At 41.4% G+C, this 20,930-nt stretch overlaps 1 protein-coding gene across 1 annotated transcript in view; it reads right to left on the bottom strand.

The window, feature by feature from the left end:
* Nucleotides 1-651: 651 nt before the first annotated feature.
* The window catches only part of LOC138301115 (F-box only protein 6-like), an 88,818-nt gene continuing 68,539 nt past the window's right edge, over nucleotides 652-20,930 (bottom strand). Inside the window, exon 6 of the mRNA XM_069241245.1 lies at nucleotides 652-2,513. Within this exon, the coding sequence (XP_069097346.1) occupies nucleotides 2,361-2,513 (153 nt within the window). The 3' untranslated portion in view covers nucleotides 652-2,360. The remainder of the gene's footprint in view (nucleotides 2,514-20,930) is intronic.

The raw sequence follows: 20,930 nt of genomic DNA, 5'->3' as shown, positions 1-20,930 counted from the left end.
TGCTCTGGAGTATTACACTAGCAGGCAAAAGTAAGTGACCTGTGTGGAAATATACAGAATTATAGATGGGCAACAGTGAATAACAGATGCTTTTCAACGCGGGGTTCAGATGACAGCAGCTAGACAATAAGAGCGAAGTTCGAGTTGACCATGATGTCACTCAGAACCCAGAGGTGAAAAGCATCCGTTCTTAACTTTGTACCCATCGGTAATTTTATGTCATGTATGGCTTCCAGATTCATCAGCCCTAGCTTTCAACTGCTAGCCAGGAGCAGAGTAACAGGACGTCATACATTACATGGCCTTTCATCCTTTTTTTAAATGTAAAAAAAATACGCGGCATCCTGAGCAGAGAGCCAGCACAGCACAGACGGGCTCCACGAGAGCCAATGGAAGAGCAGCCTGGAATGTCTTTATGACGCAGCAATAACGCTGCTACGTCATGGTAAAGAACAAGCTTTGGAATCTATTACTCACAGGCACCCTGTGACAGCCATGCTGAACAAACAGATTCATGCTGCAACTGTGTCCATCCAGTGATGTACTGCCCCATCCGGAAAGCTCTGTGTGGATTACTGCTGCCATTTAACACTGCACAGTTTATAACTGTAGCAGCAATAGTGTACCTTTGAAGTTACACACGGAAACACGTGTTTATATTTTTTATTTGTAGTTTGCGTTTCTTTATTTTGATTATTTGGTTCAATACAATGCTTTATAATAGGATGCAAAGGCATGATCACAATAACAAGAAGGCACTGAGCAGGAGTGCTGAAAATAAAGAGTATCTATTACAAACGACAAGGATCGGCCCATAATCCCAGGCCGGAGCCCCTCCCACCGAGGGACTATCCGGGCACTGCATGGTTCAGTACCGGAGCCTGTGTTCATGTATCGGAGACAGACATCCTGACTGGCATATGGTGCGACGTACAAGGGCAGAGGAGAAGCCTTCTACCAAATAAGGACACTAGACGGCGCTGTCCTGATGAGACCCTGATACTTTGGGGTTACAACATGTGGATACCCTATGCAGCTATTTTACACAAATATGAATATATGTAAATATGTACCAGCTATTGAGCACTTTTGCACCCTGCACTGACTGCACTATGTGACATATGCTGCTCAATGCTGATGGAATACAACACTGCATTTAGCAAATTGTAGAGGGCCTTGTGAATCATTTGACGGCACACCAGTTTACCCACAGGGCATTGGTTGTTTTTGGGATAGCAGCTTTCTGGATGACTCTGACCCATGGGACCACTGGGTTTTTTCTAAAAAAATAATAATAAAACACTACAGTACATGAAACACTGACGAGCAGGAATTGCTTGGCAGCCTGGTTGTTTCTCAGCAAAGCATGTGAAAACAAAGACTACGAAAATATAGAGGACCAAAACAAAAACAAAATAAAGAGCACACGTGTTACTGGCCAGTAGAAATATGGACAAAACTTTTTTTTTACATTGTGGGCTATATTCCACACTTCAGCCATTTCATTTCCTGTTCTCTTAATACAAATGTTACCATTAACTAATTTATTGCTCTTCAATTTTCCAACCTCAGATGGATGAAAGGCTGGAGAAACCTGCCTGAGATTCCAACAAATGACCATCAGTTTACTGCAGATACCATAAGAGAACATTAAATAACTGAGCATGTCGTTGGACAAGCACCACATCTCGGCATTGAGCCTTCGCCCCACCAGTGCTCGAGCTGGAGTTAGAACAGTAATTTGACCTAACCCAATAGTTGGGAAGTGGGTTCCTAAAGATTTTCGTAGCCTATATTTTCACACTGTACTGGTTTGACGATGTTGGTGGAGGTAGTAGCTGTATACTTAATCAATAAGATGTTCCAGTTGCATAAGAAAAGGAATGCAATGAAAAATTAAGACAAGAAGTGGCAGGCCAGAGGTCGATAGCCGGTGAAGGGCACCGCATGAGAGATGTGTGCAACCTAATGGGGGTTGTGTCAATAGTTAGTTTTACAAACCAGGCTCTGGATCTATTACAGCTCTGAAGTAATAAACACATCATGGTTTGCTAAACTGACCTACGCAGATCTGAGCAGGCTAAAACAGAAACCAATTGATTTGTTTAAATCATGAGGAAAATGGATATGTGGTGCTATTGTCTATAAACCTCCAGAGAGCTGCCAGCCCTTCTTCATGTTCTGAAAATATGTCAGCAAATTAAATACTCGTAATCTCCCCGTCGTTCTTATCCTGGGAGAACAGTGCATTCTGCGTGAGCCCGAGGACCAGAAGGGTGGTCCTCACCTTCCGTAAAGTTGTGGTCTTCTCATCTGTGGTCACACCGTACTTCGAAGGGATCCTTTCCTAACCCTTGCCTTCACTGCCCATTAGGGCCCGGCGGCTCGATCACCAGGCTGCTGCAGGTCACTCGCACCCCGTACCATCCAGCCCAAAACTGAGTGTCTTGTCCGCCGTGCTGAAACTTTATGTACCGCACTCCGGGCCCGTACTTCCGGAAGGTGTGAGACATCTGAAATTCAAGCAGGAGGACAATACCAGATGAAAGGGGGGTCTTGACATAGCGGATAGGTTTTTACAATCTGTTTCCCCGTCTTCCGCCACTCTACCAAATCGGGCATTAGCATCACAAATTACTGCCTACCTCCCACCACACCTGTCTGTACTTTCTTTCGTGTACAACTCGTCTCTGCTCCTTCCACTCACCTCTTCACACCTTACTCCCCCATTACTCAAACACTTTGCACTTCAATATTAGCTCTCAGTTCTCGGGATCCCACCTTACCATACCCACCGTTCTCTCAGACTCCCATCTCCCCACCCCAACAAATCAGCTCCCCTCCTCACCTTGTCCTTCTTCCATCTTTCCACAAACACTTGGTCTACATTTCTGATGCCCCTGTTTTATTATAGCATCACCGTCTACCCTAACAATGTGCTTGGGCATACTGCACTCCTAACCCTGGTGCATCTCTACAAGGCCTATTTCAGGCAGACTCAGCCATTCGCTGTATATTCCCCTCCCTTCACCCAATTTCCGCCCATCGCTTTATAATCTCCACCTGCCAGCCTCTCTCTCACCAGCATCCCGGTCTATGCAGGATTCATCAGTAAGAAGCAGTACCACAAAAACTTTCCGCAAAATGATCTACCTGCCTTGAAATCATATTCACAGCATCATGACTTGCTGATGGCTCAACATCAAACCTGCAAGAGGGTCCATCTACTAAATGCAAATTCCACACTTGGAACTGCACAACCAAAAAATCTGCTAAATGGTTTAACCTTAGCTACAGGGATACCACTTACATCATTAATTTAACTGTGTTCTCAGATGCAGAATTCAAGTCATCACTAGACAGATGCTCATCAGCTTGAGTTTTGATCTTGCTGACCTACATACCTTTCTCACAATGGTTATGGATTCAGCAATGATATTGCATCTTATGATATGCTTCCATTGTGCTTACAGTTTTTTAAATGTTATTTTACATTTATTTCTGGTGTAATTCAACTGGGTTTGAGGCATTATGTTGTGGAGATCTTGAGTCGGATGATGATGTCAAGGATGGGTATTAATCAATCACTGAACTGTGATCTGTTTTTAGACAAGGGGCATGTTAACAGAAGGTAGGAAGAGAGAAGGTTCAGTTTTTTCAATTGCCAAATAGTTGATTTAGATTTAGTGACAATGGATGTTGCTAGAGGAAAAGCGAATGGAAGGATAAAATGAGTTATACCATGATAGGTGCAGGTAACATGATATTGTTAATTCAATGTGATGAGGTTAGGAGCATGTGTCCAGCTGTTTGGGTAGGGCCAGAAATCAATTCATAAGATTCAGTGATTGCAGAGTGGGTACAAGGCATTTAGTTAAGTACAACCCAGGTTTCGCAAAGGACAAAGTACAGTCCTGGTATGTTTAAAGATTAGGCAGTTTCAATGATTCAAAGACATTCTAGGAAGCGTTTGGCCTAAGTAGCACTGTTTGGTGGAGTTATGTATATAGTAGTTAAGATAAGGCTACCCCACAAGAACATTTGGTGAGAAGAGATTTGCATTCACCAGTAGCAAATTCTAGTGTAAATTTGTAGGTAGGGAATTTCTGTGAATGACGGTTATATCCTGTGAAGAAGTCCGTGGGGACTCTGTTGATGTTTACACTTGTTTATTTAGGCTCAACAAATATTACCACCTTAACCACCCACCTGTGCAGTATCCCGTTCAGTTTTCTCTCACACTCCCAACTGCATCACTTAGAACCTTCCGATCCCTGCATTCTACTTAACCTCCTTACATACCCTAGACACTAAAAACCATCCCCCTTTCACATACAAAAATAGTATTACCCTTGAGCAGTAGAAATTCTATAAATAACAATCTTAACATAGAAAATAAATACTTGGTATTCAATTAATATCGAATATTAACTTTGAATAAGAACCAGGAGAAAATACATATGAAAGGTGAATGTAAATGGGGAACCCCCTTAATGACATACTACAAAAAACCTTATTAGCACATTAATTTTTTTTTTTTAGTACGTAACATAGTCTCTTAAATGTTGAGGCAATCTCATTCTTTGGTTGCTGATTAACCTTCTGTTAATGTGTTGTCCCCTTTTTCTGGTTTCAAATCTTTTACTCACTTCTTTTTTTCCCACCCCTCCTTTGGTACCATGACAATCCTACTTAAGTTCCAAATGCGATTATCATCCAGTTTAACAACGTTCTTGAGCAGTCTGATCACCTTTAGAGGAACTCCAAACTTCGAGGACTAGATCAATACTGCAGGCAGTTTCACTCTCACCAGTCCCCCACAGATAATTCCATCCGTTTTACAGAATCTTTGCAATCAAACAGCTTTTTTCTTTGGTATAACGTTTCTTGCTGTTTTCTTTCCAATCATTTCCCCTCCCCAAGGACCTTTCTTTGAAGTGATTGGTAGAAGTGGGACATATTAGTGAGTTGGGTTCCCTCCCTCTAAAGAGTTAAAAAAACACTCTCGCAGTCACAGTATGAAGTGTAAGGCGGTATATCTCAACTCTCGTATGAATTTCGTCCCTCCAGTCTCTTGACTTTTGTTTGGCTATCTGTATGGCTTCCTTAAGAACCTTGTTAAATCTCTGAACCACATGATTAGATTTTTGGCGACAGAGAGCACATCACTTGAGTTGAATACCCCTCTGTGCCAGAAACTCTTCCATTTCTCACGAAACTAACTGTACTCCTTTATCTGTCAAGATGGAATCTGGGATACCCTCCCAGGCAAATTTTCACATAGAGTACTTTTACCACTTACTTTGCTTCTCCCCTTGGGTAATCATGATTTCCAGCCATCTGGAGTACAAATCTATCAAAACAAATAGAACTGACCAGCTTTGTTTCCAACTGGCCCCAATATGCTACTTGTTCCCATGGCATCGCTATTTGCTCCCATATTGTCATAGGCTGTGTTGTTGCCTTGAATACCTTATCACTGTTGTTGCAATCTAGAAACTCTCTAATTACTCTTTCAATCTGGGTATCTAAGCCCAGCCACAAATAATGTAGCCTTATCCTCTTTAAATTCCTTTGGCGTGCCACTTCTATCACCCTGCTCCTCAACTTAACCAGTGGAATCAGTTTTGACTCCATCCAAGCCAATCCTTGCTGTACAGACAACTCATTTCTTACTCCCCTGAATCTTAGGCATAGTGGAGTTAACTTTTTGCTTTCACCTCACCCTTTTTCTATGAGCTTGCTCACTAACATTAACTCCTAATCCTTTGTCACCTGATCTTTCCACTCCTCGTTCACTATACCTTCTATGATTTCACACACCTCAAACTCATCCAGCTCATCTTGATGTTCCTCCTTCAGTACTTCCGCTCCTGTTGTCTTGGTATCTACCAACCTTGAAAGGCAATCTGCAACCTGGTCCCCCCACACCAGGAATGTACTCCACCTTAAAAATAAAGTCCTGAAGAGCAGTTACCCATTTACAGGCCCTTCTTGAAACCGCATCAATTCCTTTCTTCTCAAATATTTCTCTAAGGGGCTTATAATCTGTCCTCACCATAAACTTTGAACCCCACAATAAATTCTACAATTTCGTAATGGCCCAATATATACATAGGGCCTCCCTTTCAATCACTAAATAATGATTCTCTGGACCCCTCAAGCATCTTGACACAAACGTAATGGTGCTTTCCTCCTTCCCTTCTCCTTGTTTTAACATCGCACCCAGACCCTTAGCATTCATGTCAGTAATTAACACTCCTTGAGATCATCAACACTCCTCACACTGTCTTGACCATTCATATTTCACTCCTCGTTTCAGTAGTTTTCTCATATTGTAGACCCTTTCTGTGAAGGGAAATTCATTTATGATAATATTCTACAACTCCAATGAACTTCACGAAGTCTTCCTTATTCTCAGGGGTAGCTAATTTCTTAATAGTGTCCACCAAATGTGTATTAGGAAATATACCCTTTCCTGTCAATTTATGTCCTAGATACACTATTTCCTTGCAACTAAATTTGCATTTACTCTCTTTTAGCGTTCGCCCCTGGCTCTTAAATCTTTCTAACACCTTTATCTAAAAACCCCAAAGGGTGTAATGAAGGCCATTAGGTCTGTTGACTTTTCTGCAAACATAATTTGGTGGTATGCTGCCCCAAGATCTAGCGTAGAATATACTTCTGCCCCTTCCAGCTGCATGAGCATTTCTGTGATATTAAGTAACAGGAAGACCTCTACTACTACCTCTTTGTTAAATCCTCTCAGGCCTATGCAAAACCTAATCTCCCCTGACACCTTTCAGGCCATCACTATTGGAGCCAACCACTCCGATACCTCCACTTCCTTAATTATCTCTCCCTTTTTTTAACCTTTCTAACTCTTCATGCATGTGCTGTCTCACTGCAAGAGGAACTCCTAACACCTTATTGGTAAAATATGTTACATCCTTTTTCAAAATTATCTCATGTGTGGATATTCCATAAGGCATCCTAGCTTATTGCAAAATACTTCAGGAAACTTTTCTTGCCAGCAGCTGCTCAGTTCACCTTGTGAGCCTTCCTGTGTCAACTTCACAGTACACAATTCCGAGCCTTCACTCTTCATCACTGTCAGCCTTGTAACTTACTTCCTCTTAAGTAGAATAGGGGGTGAGCTACTGGGGACTAACATCACTTCTAACTCTGCTTGGTGTTGGCAACTGATTATGCTGTCTCTTACAGGACACATACACTTTTCCTGCTGTAATCAACCCTTTATATTCCAATACACCGATAAAGTACTTTTTTTTACCTCCATAAGCCAAAGTCTTAATGTCCGGCTTGAAACTCACCCTCCCTGTAGGTTCAAGATTGTAGATTTCTTTGGGAACCAATGTTATCTTTGTTCCTGAATCAAACAGCATTTTCACATTGTGAACATTTACTTGTACCACATCTTCTGGCCCACACCTTTTTCCTTGTTCACCAACCTGTAAAATAATCTCCCCACCTGCAAATCATCATACGCACACTTGTATGAATTTTCATCCGCAACAATTACTCTCTTCACTCTGTTACTTTTGTTCTTAGACTTAAACTTGCAGTACTTTGCATACTGACCCTTGACCCCAGATGACTTGCATACCACACTCAAAGCAAGACATTTTTTGTCATTGGCTATATAGCCCACCCCACCACATCTGAAACACCTTACTTTAAATTTCTTCCTTTGTGTGCTGTCACTTTTGGTCTTAACTACACTGCGTACCTGTTCCCTTTCAGTTTCTGTGTTCTCTTGATGCTTATCCTTCTTGATTGTGTCCACACATGCTAAGGAGTGTTCTATTTTCTTTGCTATCATAAGTACTTCTTCCAGTTTGGGGTCATTATTTTGTCATATTTCATCCCTCACTCCCTCTATGCTGCACCCAAACATAAATTGGTCTCTAATTCGCTCCTCCACACTTCCTTCAAATTTGCACAAATATTCTAATTTGCGCAGGTGCTTGACATCGTTTCTCACGGACTCTTGTGAATTCTGGACCCTCCTCCCAAAGTGATATCCCTATAGTATTGCGTTAACCTTTGGAAGATAACATTTATCCAACTTCTTTATAAACACCTCAAACTCATTCAACCCCTCCGCGTCCTCATCATTTAATTTCAGAAGATGTTAAGACTTCTTGTCCTTCAAGACCAAAACAATGAAGAAGTATGGAACTCTTTCTTTCCATGCTTAGTGTTGCACCACACACTTTAGCGTTATGTGCAAATACTTATTTTCCATTTAGCCCATTTCAACACTAGTGACCCTGGTAACATTAAGAAAAATGGAGGAGGTGATATATTCTGCATTCTATACATGTGAATCTCATAAATGTCCAATCTGACACCCTAATGAAAGCTGTCTGACTAGACATTCAACCACCCTGGTGCATGATGAGATACCCAAGTTCAATGTAGAGCTGCAGAACCCTTCACAGATACCCAAAGTGGTACCCGAGATTTAAACATACCCTTAACAGACTCCTGAGAATGTTTTATTTTTTATTTATTTTAAAGCCATTGTCCCCAGTAGAGTATGTTATGATATTTAGTTACATTTCTCTGGCAATGTTGCATGTAGTTACAATAGATTCCTCAGGTTATGCCAAAGATCCTTTGTGGTCTTTCCTCAAATCACAGAGAAGGCAGAGCTGCCAACCAATGAGAACAGAGTCTTTCTATCAATCAGCAGTGCTTTTGCTGGATATTTACTGTAACAACTTGGAGAAAGAAGCCAGAGAGCAAACTGCAGACAAGCAGTCACTTCTAGAAATTCAACCTCTACCCACAGGAAATCCCAGTTAGCACTTTCCAATACCTTTTGTTCTAACATGGAATTTTCTTGTGCAGATGTTGCTCTTCTTAGCAGGGTACTCATGATCTCTAATGACTCAACGTCTAATTCTGGCTCCAATGACATGCAGGGTGTCACACAATAATTTTAGTAAAAGACAAGTGCTTTGCACATACGCGCTTTGGTGTAAATGGCAAATGCTTTTCACAAAGCTCCACAACCTTAGATGTTTGCACGCTTGCAGCTCTCGTACACCTGATTTCTGACAACGACCTTTGAAGTATGCTGCCACAGCCTTAGATATTTGCCACACTTGCGGCCCTCACGCCCATGATTTCTGATAATAGCCTTTAAAGTATGCTGCATTCGCGGCTCTCTTTTCCCCTTTTTTAGAAATGGCAGGGCTTCAACACACGTGGCAAGATTTGTTTTTGAGTTAATTACTCTGCATTTGATGTTTGCCCCCCTTGCGGCTCTGTTGTATACATGAAGCGACAGAGATTCCACACCATAATAAGGGAAAACTGGCTAAAGCTGTTTCTTGGCCAACTTATAAATGTCATATAAGCAGCACTATGTTTTGGCTGCACATACCGATAAGTCTCCAAAAGTTTACAGGCTCACCTCACTAGAAGTCTTGTCTTCTCCCTAAATCTCCTATGCTGTCACTTTTGTCCTTTACACAAGTCGTGGGGTGTACAGCAGCCAAACAGTAGGCGAATTTGGAGTTGAGGAATAGTCTTCTCCTCAGCTCTTCGCCAATGTGAAGAAGTCTGCAAAGACTCTGTTGATGTTTACGCTGGTTTATTTAGGTTCAGCAAAGACTAACGCCTCTGCCACCCAACAGCTCAGTACCCTGTTCAGCTGCGTCTCACACTCCCAACTGCTTCACTTAGAACCTTCTGATTGCTGCAGTCCACATTCTACTCAACCTGCTTACATACCCTAGATACTAGATAACTTCTTCAATTTTTTTTGGTGAAATTATTTCCATTGAGAATGTTGAGGCTGGCAGGCATGGCTTAGTTCTTAAAAGGAAAGCAAAACTACTGGTTACAGTATGTAACTTGCTACTGTTTAGAAGGGAAGATTGGCTGAGTGTATTATATATGACATGGGGTTACTTTGAAGATTGTGAAGAAGTCTGCGGACACTGTGTTGATGTTTACACTTGTTTAGTTAAGTTCAACAAAGACTAATGCCTCAGCCACCCAACTGCTCAGTATCCCGTTCAGCTTCGTCTCACACTCCCAACTGCTTTACTTAGAACCGTCTGATCCCTGCAGTCCAGATGCTACTCAACCTGATTACATACACTAGATACTGCACATATCCTTCGTTTTTTTAGTGGAATGATTTCCACCGAGAATGTTATGGCTGGCAGGCATGGCTTAGTTCATAAAAGGAAAGCAAAACTACTGGTTACAGTATGTAAGTTGCTATTGTTTTAGAAGGGAAGATTGGCTGAGTGTATTATATATGACATGGGGTTACTTGGAAGCACTGTGGGTGGACTGTGTGTCCTGCAAAGGGATTTAAAGCTGTCCCCAGTCAGGTGTGACAAGCATGTTAAACCATGTTTTTCTCTTTACGTTCTTACATTTATAGAATTATTTGCTCCATGATACCTTCAAAACTAAAAAGATGGGCTGATGTTCTTCTTGAGCTAGCATGGGTCCCTGATGTCATGCTGAGAATCAATCAATCTATTCTCAATCTTATTCCCTTAGGAGGACTGCCTAGTAAGCATTAGAATTGTCCTATGACCGCATCCTGAAAATGGCTTTAGAAAGTATTTTTCTAAAGATGTAGAGCTCTACAATGAACTTGGGTGTCATCAGGCACCGGTGTGGTTGGGAGACTGGTCAGACATCGAGTAATTTGGGTGACAAGACTTTTTCCTAGACTATTTTCTCTTTTCCAATGGTCCACTGCCATGTTGCTTGTCCCCCACGCCCCTGTGCACCCACCTCCGCTGAGCCCCAAAACTACATAGATGAAAGCTCACTATCTCCCTCACCTCCACTGCAAGATGATTCCTATTCTTTAAGGGTGGGTGAAACAGAAGTGAATTTCACAAAATTTCTTGGGAATTTGCTTTTGCAAAATGCCAGGAAACAGTTTCACCAGCTGTTACTCACAATCCCCTCTCTGAGGGTTAACTATTGGGTACTGCGGTCCTAACCAACAGTCAGACCTACAAACTCTTCCTCAAACATGACCGTAGGGCATCACCACTGGCGTGTCTGAAAAAGGTGTGAATGATAGAATTGTAAATTTTTTGGAAAACTCTGTTTGGTCCTGTTAGGTAGGCAACCACAATGGGTTTACTTCTAAGATAACTGAGGTCTTTACCGAGAGGTAGGCTGCCACAGTTCGACATTGGAGTAATCATGCATTCACTTTCCACATACAACCCCTATTACCACAGCAGTGCGTAACAACTGTTTACAAGAATTAAGAGCCAGAGGACCATCTAGCCAAAAACTCAACACTCTTGACAGGATGGATCGTGGCACATAGCATAAACGTATCCTACTGCTGATGAAGTTCCATGTATAATGTTGTGCTCAATCAACAAACGGGCACGGCTGGATTCGGTTGCAGAACGTTTATGTGCTGCTCAGCTACTCAAACTGCTATCCGCTCCTTAACTCTCCATGACAATGCTAACAGCTGTCTCTCTTCTAAATCAGAGCATTCTAAGTCTACAATCCACATACACATCATTCTAATCGTAGCTTGACATTAGATCATTACATTTCTTTCGCTCTCTGTTTTAGCAGTGAGAAGAAATTTAAAAAAAACGGAGAAAAATCTAAGGAAAAGAAGAAATAAAAAAGGAAAAGATATTACGCTAACAGGGTTCAATTAATTATTGTGGTTTCTTTATAGCTCTTGTAGATCTACTGACTGGTCATCGCTTTGCAAGCTTTTCCGTTCACGGTCTCTCAATTCACACCTCTTGAAAAACATCTTATTCCTCGCTACTATTCTGCTGTTGGCTTGTGCTGTAACTGATGATCCGGGTATACATTTCACTTTTAATGGAGAGTGGGAAACTTACTTTGTGATTTTCAGATCTATTGCTGTTTTATCAATACTAAATATTCCACTTGACAGCCTTGTTTCTGAATTTTATTTTTGTGATGTCCATAAAACTTTATCTTTTCCTTAAATTCTTTGTCTCTCTTCACAATTTCGTCATGGTTCTTTGGCAGACTTGTTGGGAGTCATGGTAGATGAGATTGTCGTGACTGCCCCAACCTTAATTTGAAAGGGCATTTCTCTGTAGATCGATGAGGTATATTTCTATAATCACACAAGACTTGACACAAAGCCTGGATTATAGAAATTTTAGATAGTTTTACCCTTTGTATACCTTTTTTAATAGTGGTCATGGACCTTTCTACCATTCCATTTGCTGGAAGCCACACTGGATTTATTTTCCTGTGTAGTATAACCATATTATTCCTTAACTTTTTAAGCTCACGCCCACTAAAACGTGGTTTATTATCGGTTTCAAAAACATCTGGTATTTGCCATGTAGAGAAAATGTCAACCAGAACAGGAAGTACTGTAGAACCTGATGATGTGACTTTTAACAATTGGAAAACAAAAATATTAATCAATTTTTGCAAATAAATAATGTCCAGAATCTAAGGTCCTTAAAAATATGACACCAAATTAGTTCACACTGCATAGTGGCAATCTGGACATATGTTATTCTTCTGTGTTCCTTTCTTTAGCAGTACAATGGCATCAATTACATCTTCGTACAGTTTCTTGTGCGTGACTTGGAAACCACATTTTGTTGCTTGTAAAAAAAAAAAAAAGTACTTATCACCAATATTCCTCACTGATCCTCAAACTAAATCAATCACAGATTTCTTGCAAACTGAAGGGAATAACCAATATATTACCTCTCCAAAAGATGCCAAATGCAGTCATGCTGAACCCAGCCTAAATATTCTTTTCATGCAAGGATTTCTCTTTTTCTTAATGCAGATTGAATTTGTGTTGTATTATGTATGCATTTCCACTTACTCAAAGTTATTATGTTTTTATCTCTTGAATTGTTTCACCTTTAAAGAAGCATCAACTAATTATTTTTCTGAAATTACTTCCGGTACTGCTGATCTGATTAAAAAACATATATTCTTCAGCTTCAGACTTTGGTTCCATTTGACTTACAAGTATGTCTAGATAAGTACTCTGGTGGAGTATGTTCCTTTCCTGGTTTATGAACAACTTTAACATTTGTAGTCCATTAATCTCATCGCTCTTATCTCAATGTTTTGGGACCTTTTCCCTTTGGATTTCCAAAAATAGTGGTCAATGCTTGATAATCTATTAATATTACAAAAGGCTTATACAAGAAACATTGAAAATGTTCACACACCCATACCACAGCTAAGCATTCTTTTTCCTGCTGTGAATATTTCCTTTCTATATCAGACACATTTTTATAAGCATGTTATATTACATATCGAGGTGTTTCTCTGCATTGGTTTGGTCCCACAAGTCTAGCATCCACTATCAGTTACGTACAAAATTCTGGGTCAAATATTTTAAGTTTGCTGCTGAAGATATTGTAGTATGTACTTCAATATGATTGTATTTCTTTATTGCTTGGTGAGCTTATGTCACCATGTTCTAAACGTGTCACCAGGCTCTATGGAACTTCTAGTGGGCAGTTGGGTTCCAGTTTCAAATGACTGGTCGCTGAGCTGTCTGCTGGATGCTTCATCGAGGGTTCATCTGCTTCATGAAATAAAAGACACAAACCTATTCTTCCTCCTTGGCTGCCTACTTTGAATTACACCCTTTTATTGCTACAGATAGGCCTTCCTTCATCTTTTTGAATGCATCTTTACAGCCTTTGTTCCATTTGAATATTTGTCCTTTTCTGCTTAATTCCCTAAGTGGTGCACTTGTAGTAGCATAATCCAAAATATATCTAGAGCAATAAAGAGCCACCCCTAGAAAAGAACATAGTTCGGATATATCCTTAGGAACGATGGCAGGATTTTAAGACAAAACATTTACTGGATCTAAGCTCATTCCTTCACTTGAAAATATGTGCACATAGAATGTTAGCTCAGAATTGTTAAATTCACATTTTTCCAGATTTAATGCAAGACCAGCTTTTACAAGTTGCCTCCACACATCATTCAAAGCCTGATCATGCTCTTCTTGTGTCTTTCCATAAAGTAAAATGTCATCACTAAATTCATAGCATTCTTCAATTGTCTTATTACATTTTTCATGATTTCTTAAAAACTTTCGGTAGCTGAATATATTCCAAAATGTAATCTTTTACATCAAAATAATCCAAGATGCATATAAAATGTTGTTTTATATCTTGATTGCTCATCATTGTCTAACTGATGGTATTATTTGTACAAATCTAGTTTTGATAATACAACAGCTCCATTATTACTACTAATGAAGTCATTCACATGCAGCCCAGGATGCCTCTCGTTTGCCATGTTGGGTACTTGCATGTTGACATTGATTCTAATATTTCTTTGTGTTTTTATTCTGAGCCACTATTATGAGAGATATATATGGTGATAGACTAGTAAAAGACTCAATTATATCTTGTTGAAGTCATACATTTATTTATTTTTCTACTTTGGCTTGCAAATGTATTGGAACCCTTATGCATATTTGTGCAACAGGCTTCACTGCTTCATTGTTATGTAGCGTTACTGTCTTTTCTTTTAGGACTCCTAGTCCTTTGAATAACCCAGGGTATTTCTTTAAAACAGGATGTTCTGTAGTAATGTTAAAAGGCATTTCTAATAAATCCATTATTTGAACAGTGACACTACTCAATAAACAGGAACCAGGAACATCACCTTCTAGAACATGCATTTCTTCTCTGCTAGATGCGTTTATATATTGCAGATTTCCTTCAAATGTTTCTAGACAGAAGCAGGATATCTGGCTTCCCACTGAAAAACACTGACATTTAAAGATGTTAATAGTGTTTTTTCTTGCATTTGTGATATTCAGTGACACACGTGATGTTACATGTTGCCCCACTATGGATCTCAAAATGTTCCTTTAATCCCTCATCCATTATATCAACAGATTTTTGGATACTTTTGCTTCTTATCACATTAATTCATTTGACTTTGGTTTCATCGTACATTATGTACAACCCTTCTGACTGCTCAGATTCGTACACATACTGATGTTCAATACTTCCCATCTGTCTTACATGTTTGGCACGTCCTTTAGTTTACTTATTCCAACCTTTGGTATTTTCCTTTTTGTCACATTTGAGTCTGCACAGACCTGCATAAGGATTTGGCTTTCCACATTCTCTGCATTTTTGCTCCAAAGCTGGACGGGCATTTAAATGCGGAAACTGCCTCTCACGTCTTTCCTTGACATTTGTTGAACCTGCTTCTTTGCTCCATATTCCTAGCATTTGTTTTCTGCTGGGCATCTGTTCAAGCCATCAATAAAACTGTTTGCACGTCATATGTTTTTTCCAACAATTTCTTTATAAATTTTACTGAACTACATTCTTGATTTATCCTCAATCCTATTGCTTATTAATTATTGAACACAAAATGTCACCAATTTCCTTAGTCTTGTTAAATATTCAGCAATAGATTCATCATTTTCTTGACAGGCCGTATTAAAGTTATGTATTTCGAAATTCAAGTTTCTTTGTGATCAAATCTCTCAATCAGACCTTCCATCTCTGACCTACAGTAGCCAGCATGTTTGAATATTTCCTTCTGAGAGGAGGGGTTTTCTCCAGGAAGCCCTTTCGTTTTATTTAAAGGTATATAAAGATGGCCCTGCTGAGTAGCAAGGGAATTTTCCAAGACCTCGGTCAGGCTTGGACGTCAAATGCCTGACACTTGTCCTGTGAGGGTGAATATCTCTTTCTCGCAGTTGAATGGGGTCATCTTCTTGCTGGCATGAGAACGATGAAGAGCTTGGCAGGCCCGGTGATTAATTTTTACTTTATTCTTTGCTTTGCAATTATGCTATAGTATAATCACATATATTTGCTGTGTACATTTCAGTTGAGAATTATTTTTGATATAGTTTCCTTTTATTGCTGCGACTATTTTTAAACGTGTGTTTCGCCCTACTAATTGCCTTCAATTTTTAGGAACCTCGTGGTGAAGTAATAATAAATGTCTTCTTTGAACTAAGAAGTGCATTCCAGAGATTTTTGTCAGCTCGGTCATTAGTGAAATTAAAATACCTCACTCCTTCCTCAGCCCAGCCCAGCCCAGCCCAGCGGGAAACACAGAATAACCGCGGCGGTCTTCTGACCGCGTTGCGGTATTCTGTTGGGGGAACTTTGGCGGGCGGCCTCCGCCGCCCAAGGTTAGAATCACCCCCTAGGTGTGTTCTCTCATACTGGATACAGGGGAAATCGAAGGAGACAGAGACAATATAACGCAGGAATTCCAGACATACGACTCCAAACACTGCATACAGTAACATCGACAACACTGCAAAAGCCTGGATTGAGGAAGCATTCACAGAGTCCCTCCTTGAACTCACTGATGAAGAGATAATCACTTTAGCCTTCTACAGTTGGCGACTGAGTTCTATAAAGCGTTCAAACAGATACTGGCACCACCCCTCGCTACTCTTTACCAGGAAGCTGTGAAAACTGGAGAGCTGCCTCCCAGTATAAGAGAGACAATACTCAATGCAGTATGAAACCAGACTAGGATAGGCAACTCTGTCAATCCTATAGACGATTATCCTTTCTGAACCTAGACAACAAAACATGATCGGTTGTCACAAACGGGGTGGCTCCTTTGATGTCCCACCTGTTCCTACAGGAGCAATTTGGGTTCATACCGGATATGGCCACACTCAACAACCTGTCCACTTACTTCGCTATTATGTCAGACATCTGCCCAGAAGTGAATGCTACAGCCTTACTAGGTATTCCACATGGATGCTGAATTTAATCCAACTACTAAACACCAAAGCCCTAGCCAGGATCCACATGAATGGCTGTCTTTTTCGGATCCCTTTCCAATTTGCAGAGAGATGAGGCAGGGATGATCCCTCTTGCCACTCTTATTCGATCTCGCAAGGAAACCCTAGCCTCCTCGTTGCGAGCTGTACAAATGCATCGTGGACTCATTCCCAAACAAATGCATATTATTGTTGCTGTATGCCGATGATGTACTGCTTTTTGTGAAACCATGCGTGAATCTTGTGCTTTTTACAGCTGAAGCGGCAGTTTGGAGACATGTCTGGCGTGCTCATCAACTTTTTCCAAATCTGAGATGTTCCCGCTAACCGCGGCGACCCACAGACCTCATCTTGCAATGGTGCAACAGTTAGTTTACATATCTGGGGACATACACCAAATAATACCAGAGAACTATGGTCCTTTACTTGCCAAACTGACTGAACAAACAGAGAGATGGATAACAATCTCGCTATCCATGGCGGGCTGAATTGCCCTGAATAAAATGCTGGTGCTTCCCAAGTTCTTACACCTCTTTCAAAATGCCCCAATACCGCTAAATCAAGCCTTACTTGCCGAATTAAAAGACGCTTTAACCAGGCTCGCGTGTGGTCTGGCGAACGGAAACTGAGACGCTGTTGGGAGACACTTAGCCGGTAATATTTTCGAGGGGGATTTGTAGTACCAGAGCTGCAACTATACTACAATGCTGCACAATTACAATATATCACTTACCGGTACCGACAGATGCAGGAGGCCTTCAGGTCCAGATAGAACGTGCTCAGGTGCTGCTGGGTGACTTACAGACTTACATGACAACCAGATCTCCGAGGCTGATTTAGGACACTCAAACAGTATGACGTGACACCTGCTCCATCTGGTGTATGATGAAAAGGCTGGCCTTGAGCACCTCTGCTCCCCAACACTTATCTTTACCAGACAGCCCCTGTCTACCTCCGACCCGCACAGGGGAGTGAAACAGATTACAGGTGGCTGGACTGCTGAAGGCGGGACAATTATCTTTAGATGACATTCTTTACACTTCACCAGTCTAGGACAGAAAGGGCCACCTAGCCACTTGACATATTCCACAATATACACCTATAACATGCAGGACCCACCGCTTAGCCTACCTTCCCTTAATAAACCCCCCTGAGTTCCCTCCAGTTACCCAGCTCCTCCAGAGGCCGGACCAATGAGGCTTGGTCTCTACACAATGTACACACAGTGACCTTAGGGCACTGGAGAAATGGAAGACACACTTTGCTCAAGACATACGTTTAGAAGTTTGGAAATATTGCTGTGCCCGAATTGAAATTTGTCTCTATTAACAACAAACACAAACTACTCTACTATAAGTCTATTAACAGATTATACTGCTCCCTACAGTACTTACCCAGACTAGGCCTGGAAAAATCAGCACAGTATCCTCATTGCCCATGTAACCCCACTGTCTTTTTTCACTTGGCATTCGTGCTGTATGAATGTCCCTCTGTGTCTTCCCTCCCTTTAAAGCAAGTATTGCAAGTACTGGGAGTCATCAAAAAGAATTTCAGAGCCACCTGGAGCTGTTACATGTCACTGTTCACCTCCCTTAGTCCAAAGTTAATGGCTCCTGCGCAATTATACATTTTCCTAAAGTTCGCACACAGTAGATTAAGAGAACTGGTTTTGGGTCGATTTTGTAGTCCAGTGTTGTTCTGGTAATAATGGCTAGTAGTACTTTACTGAGAGAAAGATCAAAGGGTGGCAAGCTCTCAGGGTCAGAAGTATCCATAGATGATTTGCAGCCTATGTCGTGATTTGATGGAGCATATTAATTGATGTTGTTAGCCTGCCACTGTCTCACCCCTCTCTTGTCACTCACACTTGAAGAAAGTGGTTATCCAACAGTTTACCACAGTGGATGAGCATAGAGCAGCATTTTGGTACCAGGAGGAAATTAAACCAGGAAGAACCCCAGGACAACTAAAGTTTAGATAGAAGCAAATTCAGCAAAGAACTCATGCCAGGGCCGTTTCCTTTTCCCCGCTTCATCAGGTTCAGGAGAGAAGGAGGACAGACACATAAATGTAAATTAGATCAAGGCCTTGAATAGGATAAATCAAAGTGAAGTACATCCACTCTATGCTTCTGTAAACTCTCAACCATGGAAGATGGACGAGGATGAAGAGGTGCATGGTTTCCAATTCTGGTGCTTCAAAGGAAAGAGGTCAAAAAAAAAACACAGCATAAGATGTGGGGCCTTGTAGGTAAGATTAAAAAAAAAAAAAAAAAAAAAAATGATGGGCGAATGGCTGTGGTTCACTCACTTCAGTCTGCAGGAGGCTAAAGCTGAGTTTTCCAGTCTGTCAGACTTCCACCCTTAACATCAAGCCCACTGAGCTACCCACTGCTAAGGACTGGGCCTTGCAACCCAGACATTGTCCGCAGTGGTATATTTAGATATAGCTCCTCTTTGCAGCAGTATAAGCCCCGTTACATTCATCCACTAAAAGGCTCCAAATGGGGATACCGGTCATATCTGGGCTGCAAAGAGTCGCTCAAGCCGAAGAAACGGGTTCACAGCCTGGCAAGACAGGTTGCTAGTCAGCTTTGCTGCATGTCTCTTACTCCAGCCCAAGTTGTCCCCAGGAGCGAGAATCACCAGCCTCCACTTCGAGGTATGATCAGGTAAAGGACAGTTTTATGGCCTAACAGGTTTATACAAAAAACGAGATCTCTCTAGGGTTATGTTGCTCTGTTCTTATCTTCAGCATCCTAGGGTTTGTGGTCAAGGCGATCAACGTCATCCACAGCACCTCCCACCTTCAGGTTGAGATAACTCCTACTGTAGCGGTCCTGGAATGGTGGGGGTCTTCAAAAGAAAGCAAAAGCAACCCCTGCGCGGTCTATTCCTGGACACCACTGGCCTCCATCTCAGCACACCATCTATAACCCTGTCCCTGTGACTGTGCCAGGGCTAGGGTCAACAGAGCACTAATGTCTTCCAGTACTGTCAAAGATGCCAGGGCACCTCTAGTGAGAACACACTAGTGGACGTAGAACAACTTACCTTGATCCAGGTGCTTTAAATCAGTGCAACACAGGCATATAATAAGCAGAATATCAAATGTACTCACCAGGCAGGACAGAAACCATACAGCTAAGCAGCCATCTTGCCGCTCTGGTGGCAGCACTTCCATATTTTTTGTAACTATTGATTGAACTATTTTGACTGTTATAAGTGCTTCCGTGGACCTCTGAATCACACCTTCTGAAAATCTTTTAACTCTGCTATTGCCATTATTACTTGCTTGAAAATAGTTGATTAACTGGGATTTAATTTTGGTTTGAATCAACTTCACTTACAGAGGACAAAACTGATTTATTTGTGCTACCAATACAAAAAATATAGAGACAAACCATAAAAAGAAACACGCACTGGCAAAGACAAAAGGTCTGTGCCGGCGCTGCTGGCTTTGCCAATGTGTTTTAGCCACTTTGTACACTAGTGTGGCTGCTGTTCAGCATGGCTAAAAGTTAGTTGTGTAGAAGAGAGTGGCATCGAGTAAAGTGGCATAGAGTGTTGTGGAGTAGGGTGGAGTAGAGTGGAGTGAGCAGAATGGAGTAGAGTGGAGTAGAGACGCCTGATACAGAGTGGAGTGCAATAGAGTGGAGGGACAAAATGGAGTAGAGTATTGTGGTATAGGATGGAGTATAGTAACGTAAAGTAGCATAGAGTGTAGTGGAGTGATGTAGAGTGGAGGAGAGTGTTATGGCATAGAGTGGAGTAGTGATGTAGGGGGTGTAGAGTGTCAAAGTGGAGTGGCACAGAGTGCAGTTAAGTATTGTAGAGTGGAGTACGGTGTCCTAGAGTAGAGTGGCATGGAATAGAATGGGGATCGTACAGTAAACTGTTGTAGATTGGAGTGAAGTGTCAGAGTGGAGTGAAGCAAAGTGGAATAGAGTAGAATGGAGTGCTGTTGAGTGGAGGGATGTAGAGTGGCATAGAGTGGAGTCAGGTGGAGAGGCATAGAGTGGAAGGCCATAGGCTTTTATTAGAGTGTTGTGCCATAGAGAGTAGTAGAGTGTTGTGGAGTGCTGTATAGTGGAGTAAAAGGGCGTAGTGAGAAAGGTCACAGAGTGGAGCGGCACAGA

Source organism: Pleurodeles waltl, chromosome 6 (assembly GCF_031143425.1).
Source record: "Pleurodeles waltl isolate 20211129_DDA chromosome 6, aPleWal1.hap1.20221129, whole genome shotgun sequence".
In the NCBI taxonomy this organism is placed as follows: Eukaryota; Metazoa; Chordata; class Amphibia; order Caudata; family Salamandridae; genus Pleurodeles; species Pleurodeles waltl.
This window is presented reverse-complemented; position numbering and strand designations above follow the sequence as displayed.